Genomic DNA, 25,065 nt, shown 5'->3' with positions numbered 1-25,065 from the left:
GGTGGGCTCTGCTTTAGACTCCAGTCTGTCAGGGAATGGGTGGGTTCTGCTTTAGACCCCAGTCTGTCAGGGAATGGGTGGGCTCTGCTTTAGACCCCAGTCTGTCAGGGAATGGGTGGGCTCTGCTTTAGACCCCAGTCTGTCAGGGAATGGGTGGGCTCTGCTTTAGACCCCAGTCTGTCAGGGAATGGGTGGGCTCTGCTTTAGACTCCAGTCTGTCAGGGAATGGGCACGACCTGCTTTAGACTCCAGTCTGTCAGGGAATGGGTGGGCTCTGCTTTAGACCCCAGTCTGTCAGGGAATGGGTGGGCTCTGCTTTAGACCCCTGTCTATCAGGGAATGGGTGGGCTCTGCTTTAGACTCCAGTCTGTCAGGGAATGGGTGGGCTCTGCTTTAGACTCCAGTCTGTCAGGGAATGGGTGGGCTCTGCTTTAGACCCCAGTCTGTCAGGGAATGGGTGGGCTCTGCTTTAGACTCCAGTCTGTCAGGGAATGGGTGGGCTCTGCTTTAGACTCCAGTCTGTCAGGGAATGGGTGGGCTCTGCTTTAGACTCCAGTCTGTCAGGGAATGGGTGGGCTCTGCTTTAGACCCCAGTCTGTCAGGGAATGGGTGGGCTCTGCTTTAGACTCCAGTCTGTCAGGGAATGGGTGGGCTCTGCTTTAGACCCCTGTCTGTCAGGGAATGGGTGGGCTCTGCTTTAGACCCCAGTCTGTCAGGGAATGGGTGGGCTCTGCTTTAGACTCCAGTCTGTCAGGGAATGGGTGGGCTCTGCTTTAGACTCCAGTCTGTCAGGGAATGGGTGGGCTCTGCTTTAGACCCCAGTCTATCAGGGAATGGGTGGGCTCTGCTTTAGACTCCAGTCTGTCAGGGAATGGGTGGGCTCTGCTTTAGACCCCAGTCTGTCAGGGAATTTAGCCTAAGAGGTTTAGAATGGAGGACTGGCCATAGGTTAAGAAATAAGAGTTTGGGTTGTGGTACGCTGATACTAGATCAGTGCTTAAGATTCATCGAGAGGTGAGAAGAGAGAGGAGAGAGGAGAGAGAGCGAGCGCTTGAGAGAGAATGAGAGAGATGGCTTTAGAATAAGGCAGTCTCTGTTCTGTTCAGTCTGTTCTGTATGAGTGCTTTGACTTGAGATAAATGGAAATTGTTTGCCGTTGTTTTTCCCTTGTTACGTCTGTAAGATGGATGATGTGGCAGAGACATTGATGTCAGGCCGTAACAGGTCAGGATGCATATCCACACACACACACACACACACACACACACACACACACACACACACACACACACACACACACACACACACACACACACACACACACACACACACACACACACACACACACACACACACAGAGGAAGAAGTCAATGTGATTAGACTACACAGGCCCGACTACTGGACCACGGATGGCTGGCTACGGCTAAACGGACGAGAGAAGGATGCATTTGACATATCTGGGTTATGAAATGTTCCTCCCATGCCCATCTCTCAACTTCCAAGACACGTCAGTATTCCCCTACTCTGTGTTGCTCTGACGATCTCAGAGCGGTCGTGATTTAAGTCATGTGCAGTACTGTACTCTACACTATGTTGTTTTTATTGTCTTCGGAGATTGAATTGCGTAACTCTATCTCCTCAGTGGTCCCGGATGAGGAGCGGCAGGATGGGGATGAAGATGGGGTGGATCCTGTAGAGAGGACACCACAGGAATGAGTTAGTCCTTTATATTTCAAAAACTAAAAGCATTGTATTTGGGACAAATCATTCACTAAACCCTAAACCTCAACTAAATCTTGTAATAAATCATGTGGAAATTGAGCAAGTTGAGGTGACTAAACTGCTTGGAGTAACCCTGGATTGTAAACTGTCATGGTTAAAACATATTGATACAACAGTAGCTAAGATGGGGAAAAGTCTCTCCATAATAAAGCGCTGATATACTTTCTTAACAACACTATCAACAAGGCAGGTCCTACAGGCCCTAGTTTGGTCGACCTGGACTACTGTTCAGTCGTGTGGTCAGGTGCCACAAAGAGGGACTTAGGAAAATTACAATTGGCTCAGAACAGGGCAGCACGGCTGGACCTTGGATGTACACAGAGAGCAAACATTAATAATATGCATGTCTCTCCTGGCTCAAAGTGGAGGACAGACTTTATCACTACTTGTATTTGTGAGAGGTATTGACATGTTGAAAACACAGAGCTGTCTGTTCAAACGACTAGCACACAGCTCAGACACCCATGCACAAGACACCACAGGTCTCTTCACAGTCCCCAAGTCCAGAACAGACCATGGGAGGCGCACAGTATTACATGGAGCCATGACTACATGGAACTCTTTTCCACATCAGGTAACTGATGCAAGAAGTAGAATCAGATTAAAAAAACAGATAACAATACACCTTATGGAACAGCGGGGACTGTGAAGAAACACAAACATAGGCACAGACACATGCATCCACACACGATAACATACGCACACGTACACATGGATTTTGTCTTGTAGATATGTGGTAGTGGAGTAGGGGCCTGAGGGCACACACTTAGTGTGTTGTGAAATCTGCTATGAATGTATTGTAAGGTTTTGAAAAATGTATAACTGCTTTAATTTTGCTGGACCCCAGGAAGAGTAGCTGCTGCCTTGGCAGGAACTAATGGGGATCCATAATAAATGCAAATAACACCAGGAGTCATTACGACGACAACGTCAAAGCCACTGATTACAGGTAACTGGATCACACTTAACATCACACAAACACAAATAAGATACTGGACACGCAAAGATATGCACGCACACACCCTTAGAAACACACACACACTTGAACACACTACATCACAAGCCCTCCAATCACTCCTCGCTTACTTACTTCCCCAATCTAGTGCAACACACTGTCAGTTTGAAGAGCAAAGCAGCCTATTACTGTTACAATCTGTCAAACTAGCTGTAATCTGTCTGAGAGTCACAGCAGCCAGGCAGAAACATTTCCCTCAGCCCTTCCTACAGTCTCTAATTGCCTCCAAAGGGAGGTGACTGTTGGTTGGAACCGTGTTGTTGAACAATTACCAGCCGGAGTCTAGCTAAGGAACTCTCTCCCTCTCTTCGTTTGATTAGTAGCAACCCTTTTCAGAAGAACATCCCAGGTAGAGAGGAAGTGGAAACATCTGGTGGGTGGTCAGTAATGATTCATTAATCATGTGTTAATTAAGAAGTTCATTTGAAACCCACTTCTCCGCAGCAGATGTAACCCACATTACTGCCCAGAAATAGCAGATCTATTCAGCCGAATAGTAAAAATAGACTAGTTAAATGTGCTACTGCAGATGACGTGTCACCACAGAGGCTTGTGTGTTTGAGAGAGAGAATTTGCTGCCTCCTTATCATGCAAATCAAATATCCTAACAATGATCAAATTATTCCATAACATGTTCCTATGTTGATGTAAAGGGGTTTTGGGATCATATCAGATCTTTCCACTCAACCCATTTTGCCCCAAAATACAATTCTCTCCTCTTCAATGTGCATGACAGCTCCTCCAACACTCGTTCCGGCTGAATTGCCTTTCTGAGGACAGTGAAATTGAAAGTGAAGGAAAACAGATGAAAGCTAAATGAAGCCTTGGATTTTCCTGACGCGGGGACAACAGGAGACCAGTTAGAAAGATGGAGGGGAGGGTGTTGGTGGGAGTTGAGTTCTGCCGTCAGGTGTCAAGGTTTACACTGGGGTCCTGGGCCAAATAGTCTTCAACTGGTTCCTTTCCTCCTACTTCCTTCATGACCACTGATGTTCTTTTTTGCCTATCAGTTGATGTGATGAAAATCAATAAAAAGGGGGCATATTAAGAGTATTAAAGGCCCAGTGCTGTCAAAAACGTGATTTCCCTGTGTTTTATATATACAGGTAACTGTCAAAATAATGGAAACCCTTGAGTAAATGAAGGTTCTGGTGGCTCTGTGGGGTGCATTTTCCTAGCATGGTTTAGCTCCACTCAATCCCTTAGAGGGCAAGGTAAATGTCAATTAATACACAGCCATTCTGAGTGATCAACTTCAACCTATGGTGAATCATGTCTATCCTGATGGGAGTGGAGCCCCCATCCACAGGGCATGAGTAGTCACTGAATGGTTTGATGAGCATGAAAACGGTGTAAACCATATGCCATGGCTGTCTCAGTCACCAGATCTCAACCCAATGGAACACTTATGGGAGATTCTGGAGCGGCACCTGAGACAGTGTTTTCCACCACCATCAACAAAACACCAAATGGAATTTCTTGTGGAAGAATGGTGTCTCTCCTATAGAGTTCCAGACACTTGTAGAATCTACGCCAACTTGCCAAGGCACATTGAAGGTGTTCAGGTGCCTCGTGGTGATCCAACGCCCTATTATGACACTTTATGTTGGTGGTTCCATTATTTTGGCAGTTACCTGTATTTCCACACAATGAGGTTGGAATAATAGTGTGAAATTGTGAAAATGCTGATAATGCTGTATTAACGTAAGAGCTGTTTGACAAGACCGGCTGTGATTTCTGCCTGCTCAGGTGGGATGGAGTTTTGGACTGCCTGGCGACAGACAATAGTTAATAATATTTTGGGGGTGCTTATATTTGTCCTGTTACACAAAAGTGTATAATGGAAATGTGTTTCTTGCATATCCCAACTCTCCCTGAGACACCCACAGAGAGTGGGGTCATGGCCAGGGTCACGTACAGTCCCCCTGAAGCAATTAGAGTTAAGTACCTTGCTCAAGGGCACAGCGACAGACTTTCTCCTTGTCGGCTCTGGTACGCGAACCAGTGACCTTTCGGTTACTGGCCCAACACTAACCTTGAGGCTACCTGCCGCCCATAGACCAATAACAAAGAGTTTTAAACCTCTCTGCCAATAACAGCTAGTTTTGAGGTTCCATATCCCTCCCATAAAGCTTAGGCCCCTCACTCAGACCAAAGCAATTTTTTTATATTTTTTTTACAATTTTAATTGAAAAAAAAAAATAACAATAAGGTACTTAATTGTTGCCCAGAAATGACTTGATATTAACATAAAACAGATGCATTGGGCATTTAAGGCATAACTGCTGAGGTAGGAGACATACATCACCATGGAAACATTAAATTAGTAAAAGTTTGTCTGACCTAAGTCTGATACTAATCGCTCAACTTCAGTTGAACTATGGGAACCTTACAGTATGTCCGCAACTCTGGTATGTTTCAATGGCGATTTAATCAGTCGCACAAAAAAGACAACACTTTGATCCGAGTTGGATCATCGTCAGGTCATCTTTTTCTTGAATACGTTCTTCTGTCCTGCACCTGATGAGTTGGAATTTCCTTATTTTTCTCTATTTTCTAACCATCTACAAAAATCTCTGCCCAAGCTATTTTAAAGTAGCTTGTTATTGATTATGGTGTCTGCTTCACGTGTTATCCAATGGATAAAACAATGGACATACATACATACATAGCGTTGGCTGTTGGCATTGAATCCGGGCAGTGACATGACATCCATATATGTGACTGACTGTAAACCTGAGGGGGTTTGTCACAAGTGGAATGTAGACTATAACTAGGAACCAACACGCGATGGAACGGACCGGACTTCGCTGTTCCGTCACACAGCCACATTCCAACGGGGGCGGGTATCCAGACCGGGGGACTGGCTGACTTTCTGGACGCTCCGATGAGCGATTAATTGACCCGAGCGAGACAGGCAGGAATCCTTGGATCTAGTCCAGAAACGCCAGTCACGTTTTCCACTGTGCCCGCCGTAAACAAACGGTCGGAACAAGCGACTGGCCTGCCACAACATGACCGCTCTTATCAGTGGCAGTTGCTTCGCCTGGCACTTCCTGTTTGTGTTAAACCCCACACACATCTCACACACTGTGCAGGGAGGGTGTGTGGTATGACAATATTACATCATTATTGTTACGACACTGCTTCTCGTCTCTCCTGTAGTAATAGCCATCTTCAGAAGGAATCTTTTAGTGACAGATAAGCAACATATCAGGCAACACCTCTTATCATAACATTATTACAATGTAACTACTGTCTGTAGGTGTCATCATCAGGGATGGTCCCAATGAGGTACTGACTCATACAGGTGGCTGAACCAACACTAATATGGGGGTGCCATGTTATTGCTTTTGGGGAGGACCACTGATTTGTTATGGGAGTGCCCAGAACCCCTGGCAGCCAGTGTAATTCTAACCCTGTCAGAACAAATACAATTTAATGTTCCTTTCACCCTCCAGATTAGTTGAGTAATAAACTATGTCAGAGCAGTTAGTGTGCTGATTCACCTCAGTGGATTTTAGACGTGTACAAGACTGTTGTAACTGCAGAGTCTGCTATATATTCAGCTGAACGGACACTCATTAAATGTGCAACTGTGCAAAACTTAAAGGGAATTTATCAATAGCTATGTTGTGCTAGGGTATACTATATCCTGCAGGGGACTAGAGAGGGATAGAGAAACATCATGGAACGATGCACAGTGGAACCGCTTTAACCGCTTTTCATTTCTGCCCATTAAAGATTCAGCGGGCCTAATTAAAAAACCCTGCATCAGGGAAAAACAAAGCCTCTTAAAACATTGTCAGTCAGTATTTCACCGCATTAGCACCATGATTAAAGCCACGGTCACCCGTCTCGTAACCGTCTGTCAGAGGTAAAATAAAAATGTCGATGTGCCGCCAGACAGATCGCTCACTCAGGTTCATATTTCCCAGAGCTTGACGGTTTCCTCATCAACTCACACTGAATCTCGGGAGTCGGGGGCTGAGCACGGAATGAAGACTAAACGGGTGCCAAAAGAAGACAATCAGTACTCTGCAGAACTGCGCTGAGGTTTATGTTAAAGCCCCTCTTTAAAAGGATCAGCCACTCGAGTCAGTCATTGATAGAAATGTTCAGGAGTCAGTGTTGTGGTTTGGGCTTCCTGATTAGAGTGGAGAGGTTTCTTTGGTCGGCTAATGAGAGGGACCAGCGAGGCTGATGGGAGGTGGAGAATACAGTCTTAATGACAACCTTTCTACAACACCATGTTAACAGGAAGCACTCTTGCATTCAACAGAGAGAAAAAGGCACTGGGTTTTGTGTTTCAGCATCCACAATATGGTTGCAGGGCCACATGCACACACACCATACCCAAAGCTGTTCACATTAGAGCTCAATTGAGCCAGGGTTTGCCAGGCAGTGTATTTAGACAGGGAGAGAGCGAGAGAGAGAGAGAAGGGCAATGCTAGAGGAAGAGAGAGACACAAAAATATGGGGTAGAGGTTATGAGAGGAAGAGAGAGAGAGACACAAAAAGATGGGGTAGAGGATATGAGAGGAAGAGAGAGACACAAAAAGATGGGGTAGAGGTTATGAGAGGAAGAGAGAGACACAAAAAGATGGGGTAGAGGTTATGAGAGGAAGAGAGAGACACAAAAAGATGGGGTAGAGGATAGGAGAGGAAGAGAGAGAGACACAAAAAGAAGAGTGGTCTTCGAGGGAGGAAACAGGACAAGAGACGTCACAAACGAAACAGTCCATTACGGGTCTGGGACTGAGACGGGGTGGGGAAACAGACAGCTACCATACAACACAACACAGAGGAGCTAGGGCCTCATATATCACAAGAGAAAAGGGGCAACTTAAATGTATAAATACATGACTTAGTTTTGTGGTACAGAAGTTTGTACATAAATCGAGGTTGCATACCAACATGCAATCAATGTACCACCAGACATGACGTATTCTCGTTTTGCCACACGTTTTTACCATCCAAACTGTATTTTAGTACCATAAAGACTACATTTTAGTACCATAAAGACTACATTTTAGTACCATAAAGACCACATTTTAGTACCATAAAGACCACATTTTAGTACCATAAAGACCACATTTTAGTACCATAAAGACCACATTTTAGGACCATTTGACAAATGCCTGGGTTGTATTATACAATATTCAAAAGCATCCTTATTTTACTCAAATCCAACCCACACAGTCCACTTCACACCACTATCACAGACGTTTCAGAGTCACAAGGTACTCTACATCTATCAGCCTACAAATCATGCAGCTCTGTAACTGCTAGTACCTCCCTGTATACATGGATATCCTGCTCGTTTGTCCCCGTCTCTGTAGCCCAATAAGGAGCCTGGGAGGAGGACGGCTCATTATAATAATGTCTGTAACGGAGCGAACGGAATGATACCATTCCATTGATTCTGCTCCAGCCATTACCACGAGCCTGTCCTCCTCAATTAAGGTGCCACCAACCTCCAGTAGATGATATCTGATAGGGCTGGGCTTGAATGACTGATGAGACTGTGTGTCTGTGTCTGGATACAAGATGTAATTCGGCCTGTTTCTCTCTGTTTTCACCTCTTCTATAGGCGGAGTGAGGAGAAGCATGGAAATAAATGGGTACGCATTGCTCTGTTTGATGTCCTAGCTGATCTGTTTTACTGAAGTGGCATTGATTGAGGATAATGCTTTGCCTAATGGCTATTATGGACGTCATGTAAGATGTTGGCTGCCGAAGTCTGTAAAGCTCGTTTTGAAAAGGAAGAGCCTAAAACCGTGCGAGGGAAACCGTCGCTGGTGCCCATCCGTGATGCATTTGTTTGTGTGTAATGACTCTACTAGGTACACATCCAAGTCATCTTCCATACATTGATCTTACCAGTAGCCTTTATAAACATATACGTTTAACAGTGCAGATGAGTCTTGCAGCCAAGCCAGAGTTCCTACATACACACATGTACAATTTAAAAAGGGACACTCCCAGTCTGTCCCGAACCAAGCCACTAACAGCCATTTCCTCCCACGGTGTACTATATAACATGTATAATACAATCATCATCGGCCATGTTTGTATGGAAACAACAGATGTTCACTGGCTGCTTATGTCATAGAAAGAAGGAACCAGCTCTGTGGTCTTCAGGCCCCACTGATCTGCCCTTTTCTCTTCCCCCCTTTCTAGGCCCAGTTCAGCTGGAAGTTGCCTCCTTACAGCTTCTGCCTTTTATACATGCTTTCGCAGACTTGGCCCTCAGCCCATTGGTGTCTAGGCTCGAATGTTGAGTAAACGTTGTGTATTCTCATGTGTGCCTGTTTAGGATGGACTCTCTTGGGTGTTGCCCTCTGCTGGTAAATTGTATTACTATGCTGTTATCAGAAAACAGCATCCTGAGGACGGATGTGGCTGTGCAGCATTGCGCTGTAGAGACGCTGCTGCATATGGCAATGATCTATATTTGGGATGGTCAGATGGCCACAGGTGGATTTCACATGTCAAATCTCATGACAAATTGCTTTTTAGGAAATGATCAACATTTTATGAAATTTAAATTCTATATTTTCCCAATGTTTCTTTCAGGTAACCTTCCTGATCCTGAAGACTGGCTGTCCGACCCAACGGGCAGTGAAGCCACCTACCTCCCAGACTGTAATCAGGAACGTTCGGGAATCTGCAACATCTCCGACACCTGGGTGCCGCCTACCACCTCTGACGTCCTCCCCACCGCCAACACCCCCTCCGCAAACCAATCAAATAACCCCTTCCTGATTCCGGCCCGGCCCATGTTCGTATCCCTGCACTCTGATTGGAACAGCGCCATGGCCGCCTGGGGGTTAGCCTGGGATGCACACGTGTACGGTCTGGGCTCCATCTTCGCCATGGTGACCCTGGCCTCGGCGCTCAACCTGCTGTGCTTGCCCCTGCGCTGCCCTTCCGGCTGTGGCTACTTCGCCCTGGTCAGCGTCTTCCTCCTGGCTGCAGGGTGTACCAGGGCTTTCTCCCTCCTCTACGATGCCTACGGCCACCAGGACCGGCTGTCCTCCACCGAGGCCTCCCTGCTGCTCTATGAAGCCCCGTTCCCCTGCCTGACTGCAGCCTTCGGCCTGGTCTTCCTACTCCTCTCCATGCGCTCCAGGATGCAGCTATCCTACTCAGCCTTCCAGAGACCCTGTTTCCTGGCCTGTCTGGTGTTGCTGCACTTCGCAGCAGCTTTCGGTCCCGTCGCACTGCTGAGGCTCTACCAGAGGAGGGCACCCTTCTGCCTCTTCATCTCACTCATCTCCCGGGGAGCGTTTGTGGCGCTGGTTTCTTTTCTATCGGTCGCCTATTTTGTGTTCTTCTGCTACGTACGGGCGGACTCAAAGCACATTTACCGCCTGAATAACACCTCGCCCACGCCGGCTGAGCGATACAACCGCTGTCCATTCGCAGAGAGCAGGGACTGGGACCGTGCGGCTGCAACAGTGTGCCTTTCGGCTCTGTTTTGCCTGGCATGCGCCGGGCTGCAGCTGTACGCCATGCTCCACTCTCTGGGGCTCGCCGGAGGAGCAGATGTATTCCGCCCCTGGCCTTGGTGGACCTTCCAGCTCAGCTGCAGGGTTTGTGAGGCCGGAGTTTGTCTCACCCTAGCCCTGGTGGTGGCCCAGCCAATCTACTGCTCTGACCACCTTCCCCAGCCTGGAAGCTGCTGGACGGAGCTGCTGGCGATCAAGTCGCCCATTATGCCGGGAACCTACCAGTGGACCCTGAGCCAGCAGAAGCTTGCCATCTGCGACATTGGGCACGGGGAGACAGAGTGCCTGCCCCTCTACACGCTGGTGGATGAAAGGCTAGGCAGCAGCTTGAACGGCCTCGACCTCCTGTACCACAGCAACCGGGCTTTGGCTTACAGAGACCTGGACCTGAATTTGGATCTGCCTGGCTCCAGCAAGCCCGAGGACAGGGGTGTTGGAGCAGCGTCCGGGGGATCCTCCACCAGTGACTCCACGGCTGACCTGCGGCCGCCATCGCCCATCAACCTGCGCCGTAGTATTGACGAGGCGCTCTTCAGCGAGGACCTCTTTCCCATAAGCCTCTTCAGACCGTCCATACCCTTTTGCTGCAGTGACCTGTCACTCAACATCCCCTTCTCCACGTCCACCCTGCCCAATGGTGGCCAAGTGCTTCGAGAGACCCTCTCAGCCGACCCAGGCCTGTACCGGACGACTTCCTGCGTGGAGATGGTCCCTCCGCCTCCAACCCCTCTACCAAACCGACCTATGGCGGGCGACACCATCCTGGGTGCTCCACCATCTCCCTCCCTGTCCTCCAACTCCAGCTGCTCTTCCCCAGAATGCTGGAGGGGAAGTTCCTCCTCCTGCTCCCTGTACAGACCCTCACTAGGGGGGTCCTCTCTGGTCCTCTGCTCCAGCCCAGAGGGGCACGCCCAACCCCCATCCCTAGGCGGCAGCTCAAGCCGCATCACAGCCTCCAGCCACCAGGGCTCACACATGCAGAGACACTATCGCACACTGGGGTCAGCCTCACAGGAGAGTCTTGACCTAGAGTCTGAAGCGGACCGGTCCGTACAAGAGGAGTTCATCAATGTCTGTAGACAGATTGATGCGATGAGCATCTGCAGTGAGACAATTGACCTGTAGAGCTCTCATCAGTCAAGGGCTAAAGACTGAGGACTGGGCTGAAATAAGGTGTGAAGAAGGATTCAAGATGGCGTCACGATCTGTAAGGAGCAACGAGCGGTTTGATTCATTAGGCTAGCCTTCATTGTCAAGAAAGGTAAAATAGTGCCAAATGTTTGAGTAAATGAACTGAGGGTTTGTTTGAGAATGTTGATATGTCTTTTAAGTGCCACAGAATGCCACATGCCAAGGAGAAATTTGTGACATTTTGTTTCACATTTGCTATTGGATGATGAAGTTTGATACGTTAAAAGTTGCGTTTTCCTGTGCATTTCAAGAGGGGAACAGGGAAGCAAAATACATTTGTACAAAACGTTTTGCATTCAAATAAATAATACTGTGATTGAAATAAGCACTTAATAAACGACTACTGAAATCTTATTTTAACATTTTAGCATACTCGTATTCAGATTGTGAGTGCATACGTTGTCATACTTTTTTCTTCTTCTCCATACTGGTCCCCTGTGGGAATCAAACCCTGGTGTTGCAAGCACCCTGCTCTACCAGCTGAGCTACACAGGACTTATAAAACAAATGTACTTTACATTTTCATAGAGTAAGATTGTTATTCAATGCCAAGTTTTTCAATTCAGTAAAATATAATTGTTTGTGAGCCTCTACATCAAGAATTAGACATGTTAGAGATGTGCTTTGAGATCCATCCAATAAAGGAAAGCTTGATTTGAACTAACAGCAACTTTGTAGTGGAGCAGCAGTACTACTATACTGGTAGGACAACACCAATACCCTTGTCCTTTAACTTCTGACTGACACACAGTACATTTATATAAGCCGCTTAATATTTTATTAATGTAAAAAAAACGACTTTACTCAAACATGATTAAATAAAGAGCAATGTCAACATTTAAAGTGTGGATGTTTTGTTTTCACCAAGTTTCAGGTCATGTATAACATATCTTCTATAGTTACATTTGGGGATATTATTTTGGACAACGCAATACTATTTTTGCACCAGTTGGCTGTACCTGCCCCAAAACACCAGTATTTTTCCTTCATAGCTCGATCTCCATCTTTTTAAATTAGGTAGACAATTTGTATTCAACACTTTTACTTCCATGACTGATCAAAACTCATGACTCTTGTCCCTCTGCAGCAGACATATGGTGAGAAATATGTTTGGAACATTGAATCGCAATACAAATAGAATCGTAATACATATCGTATCAGCACACAAGTATCGTGATAATATATTGTATCCTGAGGTCCCTGGCAATTCCCAGCCTTAATAACAACCCACAAATCAACATATTTGGACTTTTATTTTTTACAGCATAAGCAACTGGTTTCTGTTGTAATCCCATTGTAAACAAGGCCTGTTTCATAGTCAGTGGGGATTTCCACAACTAAAAAGGTGGGAGACTGCAAACAACCATTTCAAACAGGATACAGGTATATAATTCTCCATACATCTTCATGTACATATTTACTTAATATTCATGTCAACTGTAAGAGTACTGCTAGTCAAGTGAGGTCCCGGTAGGGGAAAGTACATTAGCACAAAACAGAAAGTCACTCCTAGAGCTTAGAGACGTCCTAAAAAAACACCTGGCAAAAAGGACATCTGTTTACGAAAAACGTTAGAAAAATGTATTCCTACATAAGCTGAATGATATAGATACAGTATCTCAAAACAGTGAGAATGGGGGTGAGGAGGACGTATAGCGCCATGCACATACAACACAGTTCTTACGGGAATTTAAGACTTTCCGTCGTGTGTGGTCATCATCTACCCCCATTTCAAGGCATATCTCTGGTACTCTGAACAGGTCAAAGCAGCTAACAATCGGTGCCACAATCTGGGACAGGGGTGGAGCGAGGGACTACGTCGCTGGCGATTCGTAGCTTTAATTTGGGCTTTTAGTATTAATAACACCAAAGTGTCACAGAGAGCATGTTGATACATTTGGCAGTATGTACGGAATTAGAAAAAAGCTGAATATAAATAGAGCCGTGTTGAGGCTTTAAAAAACTAAAACGCATGCATATCAAAACCCTTCATGCTCCTTAGACCCACTGGGACTTTCTTCAGCAGAGATCAACTAGATTCAGCCGCGGATGGGCAGGAACTTAATTACAAATCATTTGTAGACTGAAAATTGACAGCGGGAGGCTCAAACAGATATAATATGACTAAAACAATCATTTCAAACCTTGCTTACATTTTGTATACGATCACATCTCTGTATTATGTGTAGGAATACTTGGGAACAGATTTCCAAAATTAAAAATCACTTAGTTCTGATTAACTGGTGTTTTTACACTCTTTTGTTCCAAGCATAATAATTATTTATTTATTTATTTACTGGAGGGCCAAATGAAACCACGTGGGTCAAATTTGGCACGGGGGCTGCTAGTTGGGGAACCCCGCTTTACAGCTTTTAAATCAAACAATTCTCTCTAAACCCGTTTCATTCCAGTCTAAAAGATTACCGTATTACCCATCTGAGACCGACACTGTGGGTTTAAAAACGTTCCTTGATCTATGGCCGATGTCTATCTTTTGGCCCTAACCCTGCTCTCAACACACTAGAAGCATGGTGATAGGCCACTAGTTTATTGGTTCACGTCGACTAAGGGGGTATGACATGGCCACTACGGCGATGGGAACGTCACCCAGTCTATAGTCCCAATGAGTCTGTCGGTTGAATCACAGTCAAAAGTTTAACAGAACAATATACTTTTCTCAAAGCAGTTAACATCTTTCTGCATAAACAGAGCTAACTACATAGATAAAGGAGGATTGCCACAATACACTTGCACACAGAGTAGCAAGACAAGTGTTTTTCCACATATATAGTTTGATTGGGATGTTTGTGGCTTCTGATGTGGAGCTGCCGGTACGAGCAGATCCCAGAGAATACAGAGGGGTGACATCATGGCTCTCTCAGTTTCACCAGGAAGAGGAAGATCGCACAACAGCACCTTCTTCACTGAGTTTGTCCTCACACACTCCCTCTCTCACACACAATCAAATACTTCCTTCAAGCTCTCACACACACCAAGGGGGCCGGTATTCTGGGTGGAGGGGGTTATGGTGAAAACCCTGATGTTCCGCTTCGTAAGTGCAAAATCCCATGTTTCCCAGGTGATGGTGTCTGTTTTGCAGGTGTTCCCCCCAGACCTCTCCCGTGGGGTGTGTGGGGTGTCGGCAGGGAGAGTGATGAGGTGGGTGTCAGATGTGGCGGTTACGTTTGGTCACAACGGGGGTTGGGGCGTCGGGGGCGGCCCTAGTCCGCTTCTTTCTGGCCCCTCCATCAGTAAAGTCGTTTCTCGTAACTGCAAGAGAGAGAGAGAGAGAGAGAGAGAGGGCATCGTGAAAACACAATAATGATACCATCAATCAGTGATCAATGATAATCAACAATATAACGACTACACAAAATAATTCCTATTACCTGCCCTAAAAACACACACAGAATAATTCCTATTACCTGCCCTAAAAAACACACAGAACAATTCCTATTACCTGCCCTAAAAAACACACAGAACAATTCCTATTACCTGCCCTAAAAAACACACAGAACAATTCCTATTACCTGCCCTAAAAAACACACAGAACAATTCCTATTACCTGCCCTAAAAAACACACAGAATAATTCCTATTACCTGCCCTAAAAACACACACAGAACAATTCCTATTACCTGCCCTAAAAACACACACAGAACAATTCCTATTACCTGCCCTAAAACAATTCCTATTACCTGTCCTAAAACAATTCCTATTACCTGCCCTAAAAACACACACAAAATAATTCCTATTACCTGCCCTAAAAACACACACAAAATAATTCCTATTACCTGCCCTAAAAACACACAGAACAATTCCTATTACCTGCCCTAAAAACACACACAGAACAATTCCTATTACCTGCCCTAAAACAATTCCTATTACCTGTCCTAAAACAATTCCTATTACCTGCCCTAAAAACACACACAAAATAATTCCTATTACCTGCCCTAAAAACACACAGAACAATTCCTATTACCTGCCCTAAAAACACACACAGAACAATTCCTATTACCTGCACTAAAACAATTCCTATTACCTGTCCTAAAACAATTCCTATTACCTGCACTAAAACAATTCCTATTACCTGTCCTAAAACAATTCCTATTACCTGCCCTAAAACAATTCCTATTACCTGCTGTAAAACAATTCCTATTACCTGCTGTAAAACAATTCCTATTACCTGCACTAAAACAATTTCTATTACCTGCCGTAAAACAATTCCTATTACCTACCCTAAAACAATTCCTATTACCTGCTGTAAAACAATTCCTATTACCTGCACTAAAACAATTCCTATTACCTGCCGTAAAACAATTCCTATTACCTGCCCTAAAACAATTCCTATTACCTGCTGTAAAACAATTCCTATTACCTGCTGTAAAACAATTCCTATTACCTGCTGTAAAACAATTCCTATTACCTGCTGTAAAACAATTCCTATTACCTGCTGTAAAACAATTCCTATTACCTGCTGTAAAACAATTCCTATTACCTGCTGTAAAACAATTCCTATTACCTGCTGTAAAACAATTCCTATTACCTGCTGTAAAACAATTCCTATTACCTGCTGTAAAACACACAAAACAATTCCTATTACCCGCTGTAAAACAACTGGATAGAACTTATCAATTACCCTTTCCTACTACATCAGCTATCAATCTGTCATACATAAGCAATGTCATACTGATTCAACTATAAAACAAAGGTTGACAAATCCCATTAAATCCCCCATCTTGCCAGTATATTTATTACAGGGTTATCTGCCCTATGGATAACTGGGGAAGGAGAGGAGGGAAGGAGTCTAGTGGACAGAGAGAGGAGACTGACAAAGCTTCCCATAATCCATCCCCATTCAAACATAAATACGTAATGCAGTCACCCCTCCTCCCACTAACAAGGTAATAATCACATCGCCATATTAGCCGTCCTTATAGGCTAGCTGCCAGATTCAAACACCATCTAAAGGTAAGATTTACATTTCCCACCTGGATCATTTAATCAAGCAGATCAAACTTAGCCATTCAACTTAGAAACAAGGGGAGAGTTGTTCTACATGCAAATGGAGATGTGGGGCTTCACAGGTCTATGTACATGTACTTACATGGAACAACAGAATATCTATGGTGAAAGAGAGAGAGAAAGAGGACTGATGTCTGAGAAAGAGTCAACACTATCAGTCGTAGAAAAGTCATGGCTATCTACTGCTACACACACATTTCAATTCCACTGTGTGTGTGTGTGTGTGTGTGTGTGTGTGTGTGTGTGTGTGTGTGAGACAGAGAGTCCAACTTACGAGTGAAGCCCATGGACTCCTCCTTCCACCTGAGCGGACGTGGTCCTGTTCTCAAACTTCAGCTCTCCAGAGTACATCATGGAGCTGTGGAAAACACACAATATCAGAGATCACTCAGTCACACACCCTACTATCAGAGACCACTCAGAGACACACACTACTATCAGAGACCACTCAGACACACACACTACTATCAGAGACCACTCAGACACACACACACACTACTATCAGAGACCACTCAGACACAAACTACTATCAGAGACCACACACACACACACACACACACACACACACACACACACACACACACACACACACACACACACACTACTATCAGAGACCACTCAGACACACACACTACTATCAGAGACCACTCACACACACACACACACACACACACACACACACACACACACACACACTACTATCAGAGATCACTCAGACACACACACACTACTATCAGAGACCACTCAGACACACACACACACACACACTACTATCAGAGACCACTCAGTCACACACACACACTACTATCAGAGACCACTCAGACACACACACTACTATCAGAGACCACTCAGACACACACACACACACACACACCTATCAGAGACCACTCAGACACACACACACACACACACACACACACCTATCAGAGACCACTCAGACACACACACACACACACACACACACACACACACACACACACACACTACTATCAGAGATCACTCAGACACACACACACACTACTATCAGAGATCACTCAGACACACACACACACTACTATCAGAGACCACTCAGACACACACACACTACTATCAGAGATCACTCAGACACACACACACACTACTATCAGAGACCACTCAGACACACACACACACACACACACACACACTACTATCAGAGACCACTCAGACACACACACACACACACACACACACACCTATCAGAGACCACTCAGACACACACACACACACACACACACACCTATCAGAGACCACTCAGACACACACACACACACACACACACCTATCAGAGACCACTCAGACACACACACACACACACACACACACACACACACACACACACACACACACACACACACACACACACACACACTACTATCAGAGACCACTCAGACACACACACTACTATCAGAGACCACTCACACACACACACACACACACACACACACACACACACACACACACACACACACACACACTACTATCAGAGATCACTCAGACACACACACACTACTATCAGAGACCACTCAGACACACACACACACACACACTACTATCAGAGACCACTCAGTCACACACACACACTACTATCAGAGACCACTCAGACACACACACTACTATCAGAGACCACTCAGACACACACACACACACACACACCTATCAGAGACCACTCAGACACACACACACACACACACACACACCTATCAGAGACCACTCAGACACACACACACACACACACACACACACACACACACACACACTACTATCAGAGATCACTCAGACACACACACACACTACTATCAGAGATCACTCAGACACACACACACACTACTATCAGAGACCACTCAGACACACACACACTACTATCAGAGATCACTCAGACACACACACACACTACTATCAGAGACCACTCAGACACACACACACACACACACACACACACACTACTATCAGAGACCACTCAGACACACACACACACACACACACACACCTATCAGAGACCACTCAGACACACACACACACACACACACACACACCTATCAGAGACCACTCAGACACACACACACACACACACACACCTATCAGAGACCACTCAGACACACACACACACACACACACACACACACACACACACACACACACACACACACACACACACACACCACACACACACACACTACTATCAGAGACCACTCAGACACACACACACACACTACTATCAGAGACCACTCAGTCACACACACACACACACACACCTATCAGAGACCACTCAGACACACACACACACACACACACACACACGCACACACACACACACTACTATCAGAGATCACTCAGACACACACACTACTATCAGAGACCACTCAGACACACACACACACACACACACTACTATCAGAGACCACTCAGACACACAAACTACTATCAGAGACCACTCAGACACACAAACTACTATCAGAGACCACTCAGACACACACACACACACTACTATCAGAGACCACTCAGACACACACACACTACTATCAGAGATCACTCAGACACACACACACTACTATCAGAGACCACTCAGTCACACACACTACTATCAGAGACCACTCAGACACACACACACACTACTATCAGAGACCACTCAGTCACACACACACTACTATCAGAGAACACTCAGTCACACACACTACCATCAGAGACCACTCAGTCACACACACACACTACTATCAGAGACCACTCAGTCACACACACACTACTATCAGAGACCACTCAGACACACACACACACTACTATCAGAGACCACTCAGTCACACACACACTACTATCAGAGACCACTCAGTCACACACACACTACTATCAGAGACCACTCAGACACACACACACATACACACTACTATCAGAGACCACTCAGACACACACACTACTATCAGAGACTACTCAGACACACACACACACACTACTATCAGAGACTACTCAGACACACACACACACTACTATCAGAGACTACTCAGACACACACACACACACACACTACTATCAGAGACCACTCAGACACACACACACACACACACACACACACTACTATCAGAGACCACTCAGACACACACACACACACACACACACACACACACACCAACTATCAGAGACCACTCAGACACACACACACACTACTATCAGAGACCACTCAGACACACACACACACTACTATCAGAGACCACTCAGACACACACACAACTATCAGAGACCACTCAGACACACACACACACTACTATCAGAGATCACTCAGACACACACACACACACACACTACTATCAGAGATCACTCAGACACACACACTGCTATCAGAGACCACTCAGTCACACACACACTACTATCAGAGACCACTCAGTCACACACACACACACACACTACTATCAGAGACCACTCAGTCACACACACACACACACACACACACACACACTACTATCAGAGACCACTCAGTCACACACACACACACACACACACACACACACACACACACACACACACACACACTACTATCAGAGACCACACACACACACACACACACTACTATCAGAGACCACTCAGTCACACACACACACACACACTACTATCAGAGACCACTCAGTCACACACACACACACACACACACACACACACACACACACACACACACACACACACACACACTACTATCAGAGACCACTCAGTCACACACACACACTACTATCAGAGACCACTCAGACACACACACTACTATCAGAGACCACTCAGACAGACACACACACTACTATCAGAGACCACTCAGTCACACACACACTACTATCAGAGACCACTCAGTCACACACACACACACACTACTATCAGAGACCACTCAGACACACACACACACCTATCAGAGACCACTCAGACACACACACACACACACACACACACACCTATCAGAGACCACTCAGACACACACACACACACACACACACACACACACACACACACACACACACACACTACTATCAGAGATCACTCAGACACACACACACACTACTATCAGAGATCACTCAGACACACACACACTACTATCAGAGACCACTCAGACACACACACACACACTACTATCAGAGACCACTCAGACACACACACACACACACACACACACTACTATCAGAGACCACTCAGACACACACACACACACACACACCTATCAGAGACCACTCAGACACACACACACACACACACACACACCTATCAGAGACCACTCAGACACACACACACACACCTATCAGAGACCACTCAGACACACACACACACACACACACACACACACGCACACACACACACACTACTATCAGAGATCACTCAGACACACACACACACTACTATCAGAGATCACTCAGACACACACACACACACACTACTATCAGAGATCACTCAGACACACACACTACTATCAGAGACCACTCAGACACACACACACACTACTATCAGAGACCACTCAGACACACAAACTACTATCAGAGACCACTCAGACACACACACACACACTACTATCAGAGACCACTCAGACACACACACTACTATCAGAGACAACTCAGACACACACACACACTACTATCAGAGACCACTCAGACACACACTACTATCAGAGACCACTCAGACACACACACACTACTATCAGAGATCACTCAGACACACACACACTACTATCAGAGACCACTCAGACACACACACACACTACTATCAGAGACCACTCAGTCACACACACACTACTATCAGAGAACACTCAGTCACACACACACTACTATCAGAGACCACTCAGTCACACACACACTACTATCAGAGACCACTCAGACACACACACACTACTATCAGAGACCACTCAGTCACACACACACTACTATCAGAGACCACTCAGTCACACACACACTACTATCAGAGACCACTCAGTCACACACACACTACTATCAGAGACCACTCAGACACACACACACATACACACTACTATCAGAGACCACTCAGACACACACACACTACTATCAGAGACTACTCAGACACACACACACACACACTACTATCAGAGACTACTCAGACACACACACACACACACTACTATCAGAGACTACTCAGACACACACATACACACTACTATCAGAGACCACTCACACACACACACTACTATCAGAGACTACTCAGACACACACACACACACTACTATCAGAGACCACTCAGTCACACACACACTACTATGAGAGACCACTCAGTCACACACACACACTACTATCAGAGACCACTCAGTCACACACACACACACACACACACACACACACACACACACACACACACACTACTATCAGAGACCACTCAGACACACACACACACACACACACAACTATCAGAGACCACTCAGACACACACACACACTACTATCAGAGATCACTCAGACACACACACACACACACTACTATCAGAGATCACTCAGTCACACACACACACACACACACACACACACACTACTATCAGAGACCACTCAGACACACACACACACACACTACTATCAGAGACCACTCAGTCACACACACACACACACACACACTACTATCAGAGACCACTCAGTCACACACACACAACTATCAGAGACCACTCAGTCACACACACACACACACACACACACACACACACACACACACACACACACACACACTACTATCAGAGACCACTCAGACACACACACACTACTATCAGAGATCACTCAGACACACACACACTACTATCAGAGACCACTCAGACACACACACACACTACTATCAGAGACCACTCAGTCACACACACACTACTATCAGAGAACACTCAGTCACACACACACTACTATCAGAGACCACTCAGTCACACACACACTACTATCAGAGACCACTCAGACACACACACACTACTATCAGAGACCACTCAGTCACACACACACTACTATCAGAGACCACTCAGTCACACACACACTACTATCAGAGACCACTCAGTCACACACACACTACTATCAGAGACCACTCAGACACACACACACATACACACTACTATCAGAGACCACTCAGACACACACACTACTATCAGAGACTACTCAGACACACACACACACACTACTATCAGAGACTACTCAGACACACACACACACACACTACTATCAGAGACTACTCAGACACACACATACACACTACTATCAGAGACCACTCACACACACACACTACTATCAGAGACTACTCAGACACACACACACACACTACTATCAGAGACCACTCAGTCACACACACACTACTATGAGAGACCACTCAGTCACACACACACACTACTATCAGAGACCACTCAGTCACACACACACACACACACACACACACACACACACACACACACACACACACTACTATCAGAGACCACTCAGACACACACACACACACACACACACAACTATCAGAGACCACTCAGACACACACACACACTACTATCAGAGATCACTCAGACACACACACACACACACTACTATCAGAGATCACTCAGACACACACACTGCTATCAGAGACCACTCAGTCACACACACACTACTATCAGAGACCACTCAGACACACACACACACACTACTATCAGAGACCACTCAGTCACACACACACACACACACACACACACACACTACTATCAGAGACCACTCAGACACACACACACACACACTACTATCAGAGACCACTCAGTCACACACACACACACACACACACTACTATCAGAGACCACTCAGTCACACACACACAACTATCAGAGACCACTCAGTCACACACACACACACACACACACACACACACACACACTACTATCAGAGACCACTCAGTCACACACACACACTACTATCAGAGACCACTCAGTCACACACACACACACTACTATCAGAGACCATTCAGTCACACACACACTACTATCAGAGACCACTCAGTCACACACACACACTACTATCAGAGACCACTCAGACAGACACACACACTACTATCAGAGACCACTCAGACAGACACACACACTACTATCAGAGACCACTCAGACACACACACACACTACTATCAGAGACCACTCAGTCACACACACACACACACTACTATCAGAGACCACTCAGTCACACACACACACACACTACTATCAGAGACCACTCAGTCACACACACACACTACTATCAGAGACCACTCAGACACACACACTACTATCAGAGATCACTCAGACACACACACACACTACTATCAGAGACCACTCAGACACACACACACACTACTATCAGAGACCACTCAGACACACACACACTACTATCAGAGACCACTCAGACACACACACACTACTATCAGAGACCACTCTGACACACACACACACACACACACACACTACTATCAGAGACCACTCAGACACACACACACACACACCTATCAGAGACCACTCAGACACACACACACACACCTATCAGAGACCACTCAGACACACACACACACACACACACACACACACCTATCAGAGACCACTCAGACACACACACACACACACACACACACACACACACACACACACACACACACTACTATCAGAGATCACTCAGACACACACACTACTATCAGAGATCACTCAGACACACACACACTACTATCAGAGATCACTCAGACACACACACACACACACACACACACACTACTATCAGAGACCACTCAGACACACACACTACTATCAGAGACCACTCAGTCACACACACACTACTATCAGAGACCACTCAGACACACACACACACACTACTATCAGAGACCACTCAGACACACACACACACACACACTACTATCAGAGACCACTCAGACACACACACTACTATCAGAGACCACTCAGACACACACACACTACTATCAGAGACCACTCAGACACACACACACTACTATCAGAGACCACTCAGACACACACACACACACACACACTACTATCAGAGACCACTCAGACACACACACTACTATCAGAGACCACTCAGACACACACACACACACACACTATCAGAGACCACTCAGACACACACACACACACACACAACTATCAGAGACCACTCAGACACACACACACACACACACAACTATCAGAGACCACTCAGACACACACACACACTACTATCAGAGATAACTCAGACACACACACACACTACTATCAGAGACCACTCAGTCACACACACACACACACTACTATCAGAGACCACTCAGTCACACACACACACACACACTACTATCAGAGACCACTCAGACACACACACACACACTACTATCAGAGACCACTCAGTCACACACACACACACACACACTACTATCAGAGACCACTCAGTCACACACACACACACACACTACTATCAGAGACCACTCAGTCACACACACACACTACTATCAGAGACCACTCAGACACACACACACTACTATCAGAGACCACTCAGACACACACACTACTATCAGAGACCACTCAGTCACACACACACACACACACACACACTACTATCAGAG

General features: G+C 45.8%; 2 protein-coding genes across 6 annotated transcripts in view; one reads left to right on the top strand and one right to left on the bottom strand.

Annotated features, from left to right (window-relative positions):
• The window catches only part of LOC106576496 (proline-rich transmembrane protein 4-like), a 42,823-nt gene extending 30,478 nt beyond the window's left edge, over positions 1 to 12,345 (top strand). For both annotated transcript variants that reach the window (XM_045700022.1, XM_014153707.2), the window contains exon 3: positions 9,377 to 12,345. In XM_045700022.1, coding sequence (XP_045555978.1) covers positions 9,377 to 11,436 — 2,060 coding nt within the window. In that variant the 3' untranslated portion in view covers positions 11,437 to 12,345. The remainder of the gene's footprint in view (positions 1 to 9,376) is intronic.
• A 391-nt stretch (positions 12,346 to 12,736) lies between these two features.
• imdh1 (Inosine-5-monophosphate dehydrogenase 1) overlaps positions 12,737 to 25,065 on the bottom strand; it is a 49,643-nt gene continuing 37,314 nt past the window's right edge. For all 4 annotated transcript variants that reach the window (XM_045698499.1, XM_045698498.1, XM_045698500.1 and 1 more), the window contains 2 exon segments: positions 16,800 to 16,883; positions 12,737 to 14,772 (listed from right to left, as the gene is read on the bottom strand). In XM_045698499.1, the coding sequence (XP_045554455.1) occupies positions 14,751 to 14,772; positions 16,800 to 16,883 (106 nt within the window). In that variant the 3' untranslated portion in view covers positions 12,737 to 14,750.

The sequence above is a fragment of the Salmo salar genome, chromosome ssa17 (genome assembly GCF_905237065.1).
Source record: "Salmo salar chromosome ssa17, Ssal_v3.1, whole genome shotgun sequence".
NCBI lineage: Eukaryota > Metazoa > Chordata > Actinopteri > Salmoniformes > Salmonidae > Salmo > Salmo salar.
The sequence above is the reverse complement of the archived record's forward strand: the minus strand, read 5'-3'. Positions and strand labels throughout refer to the sequence as shown.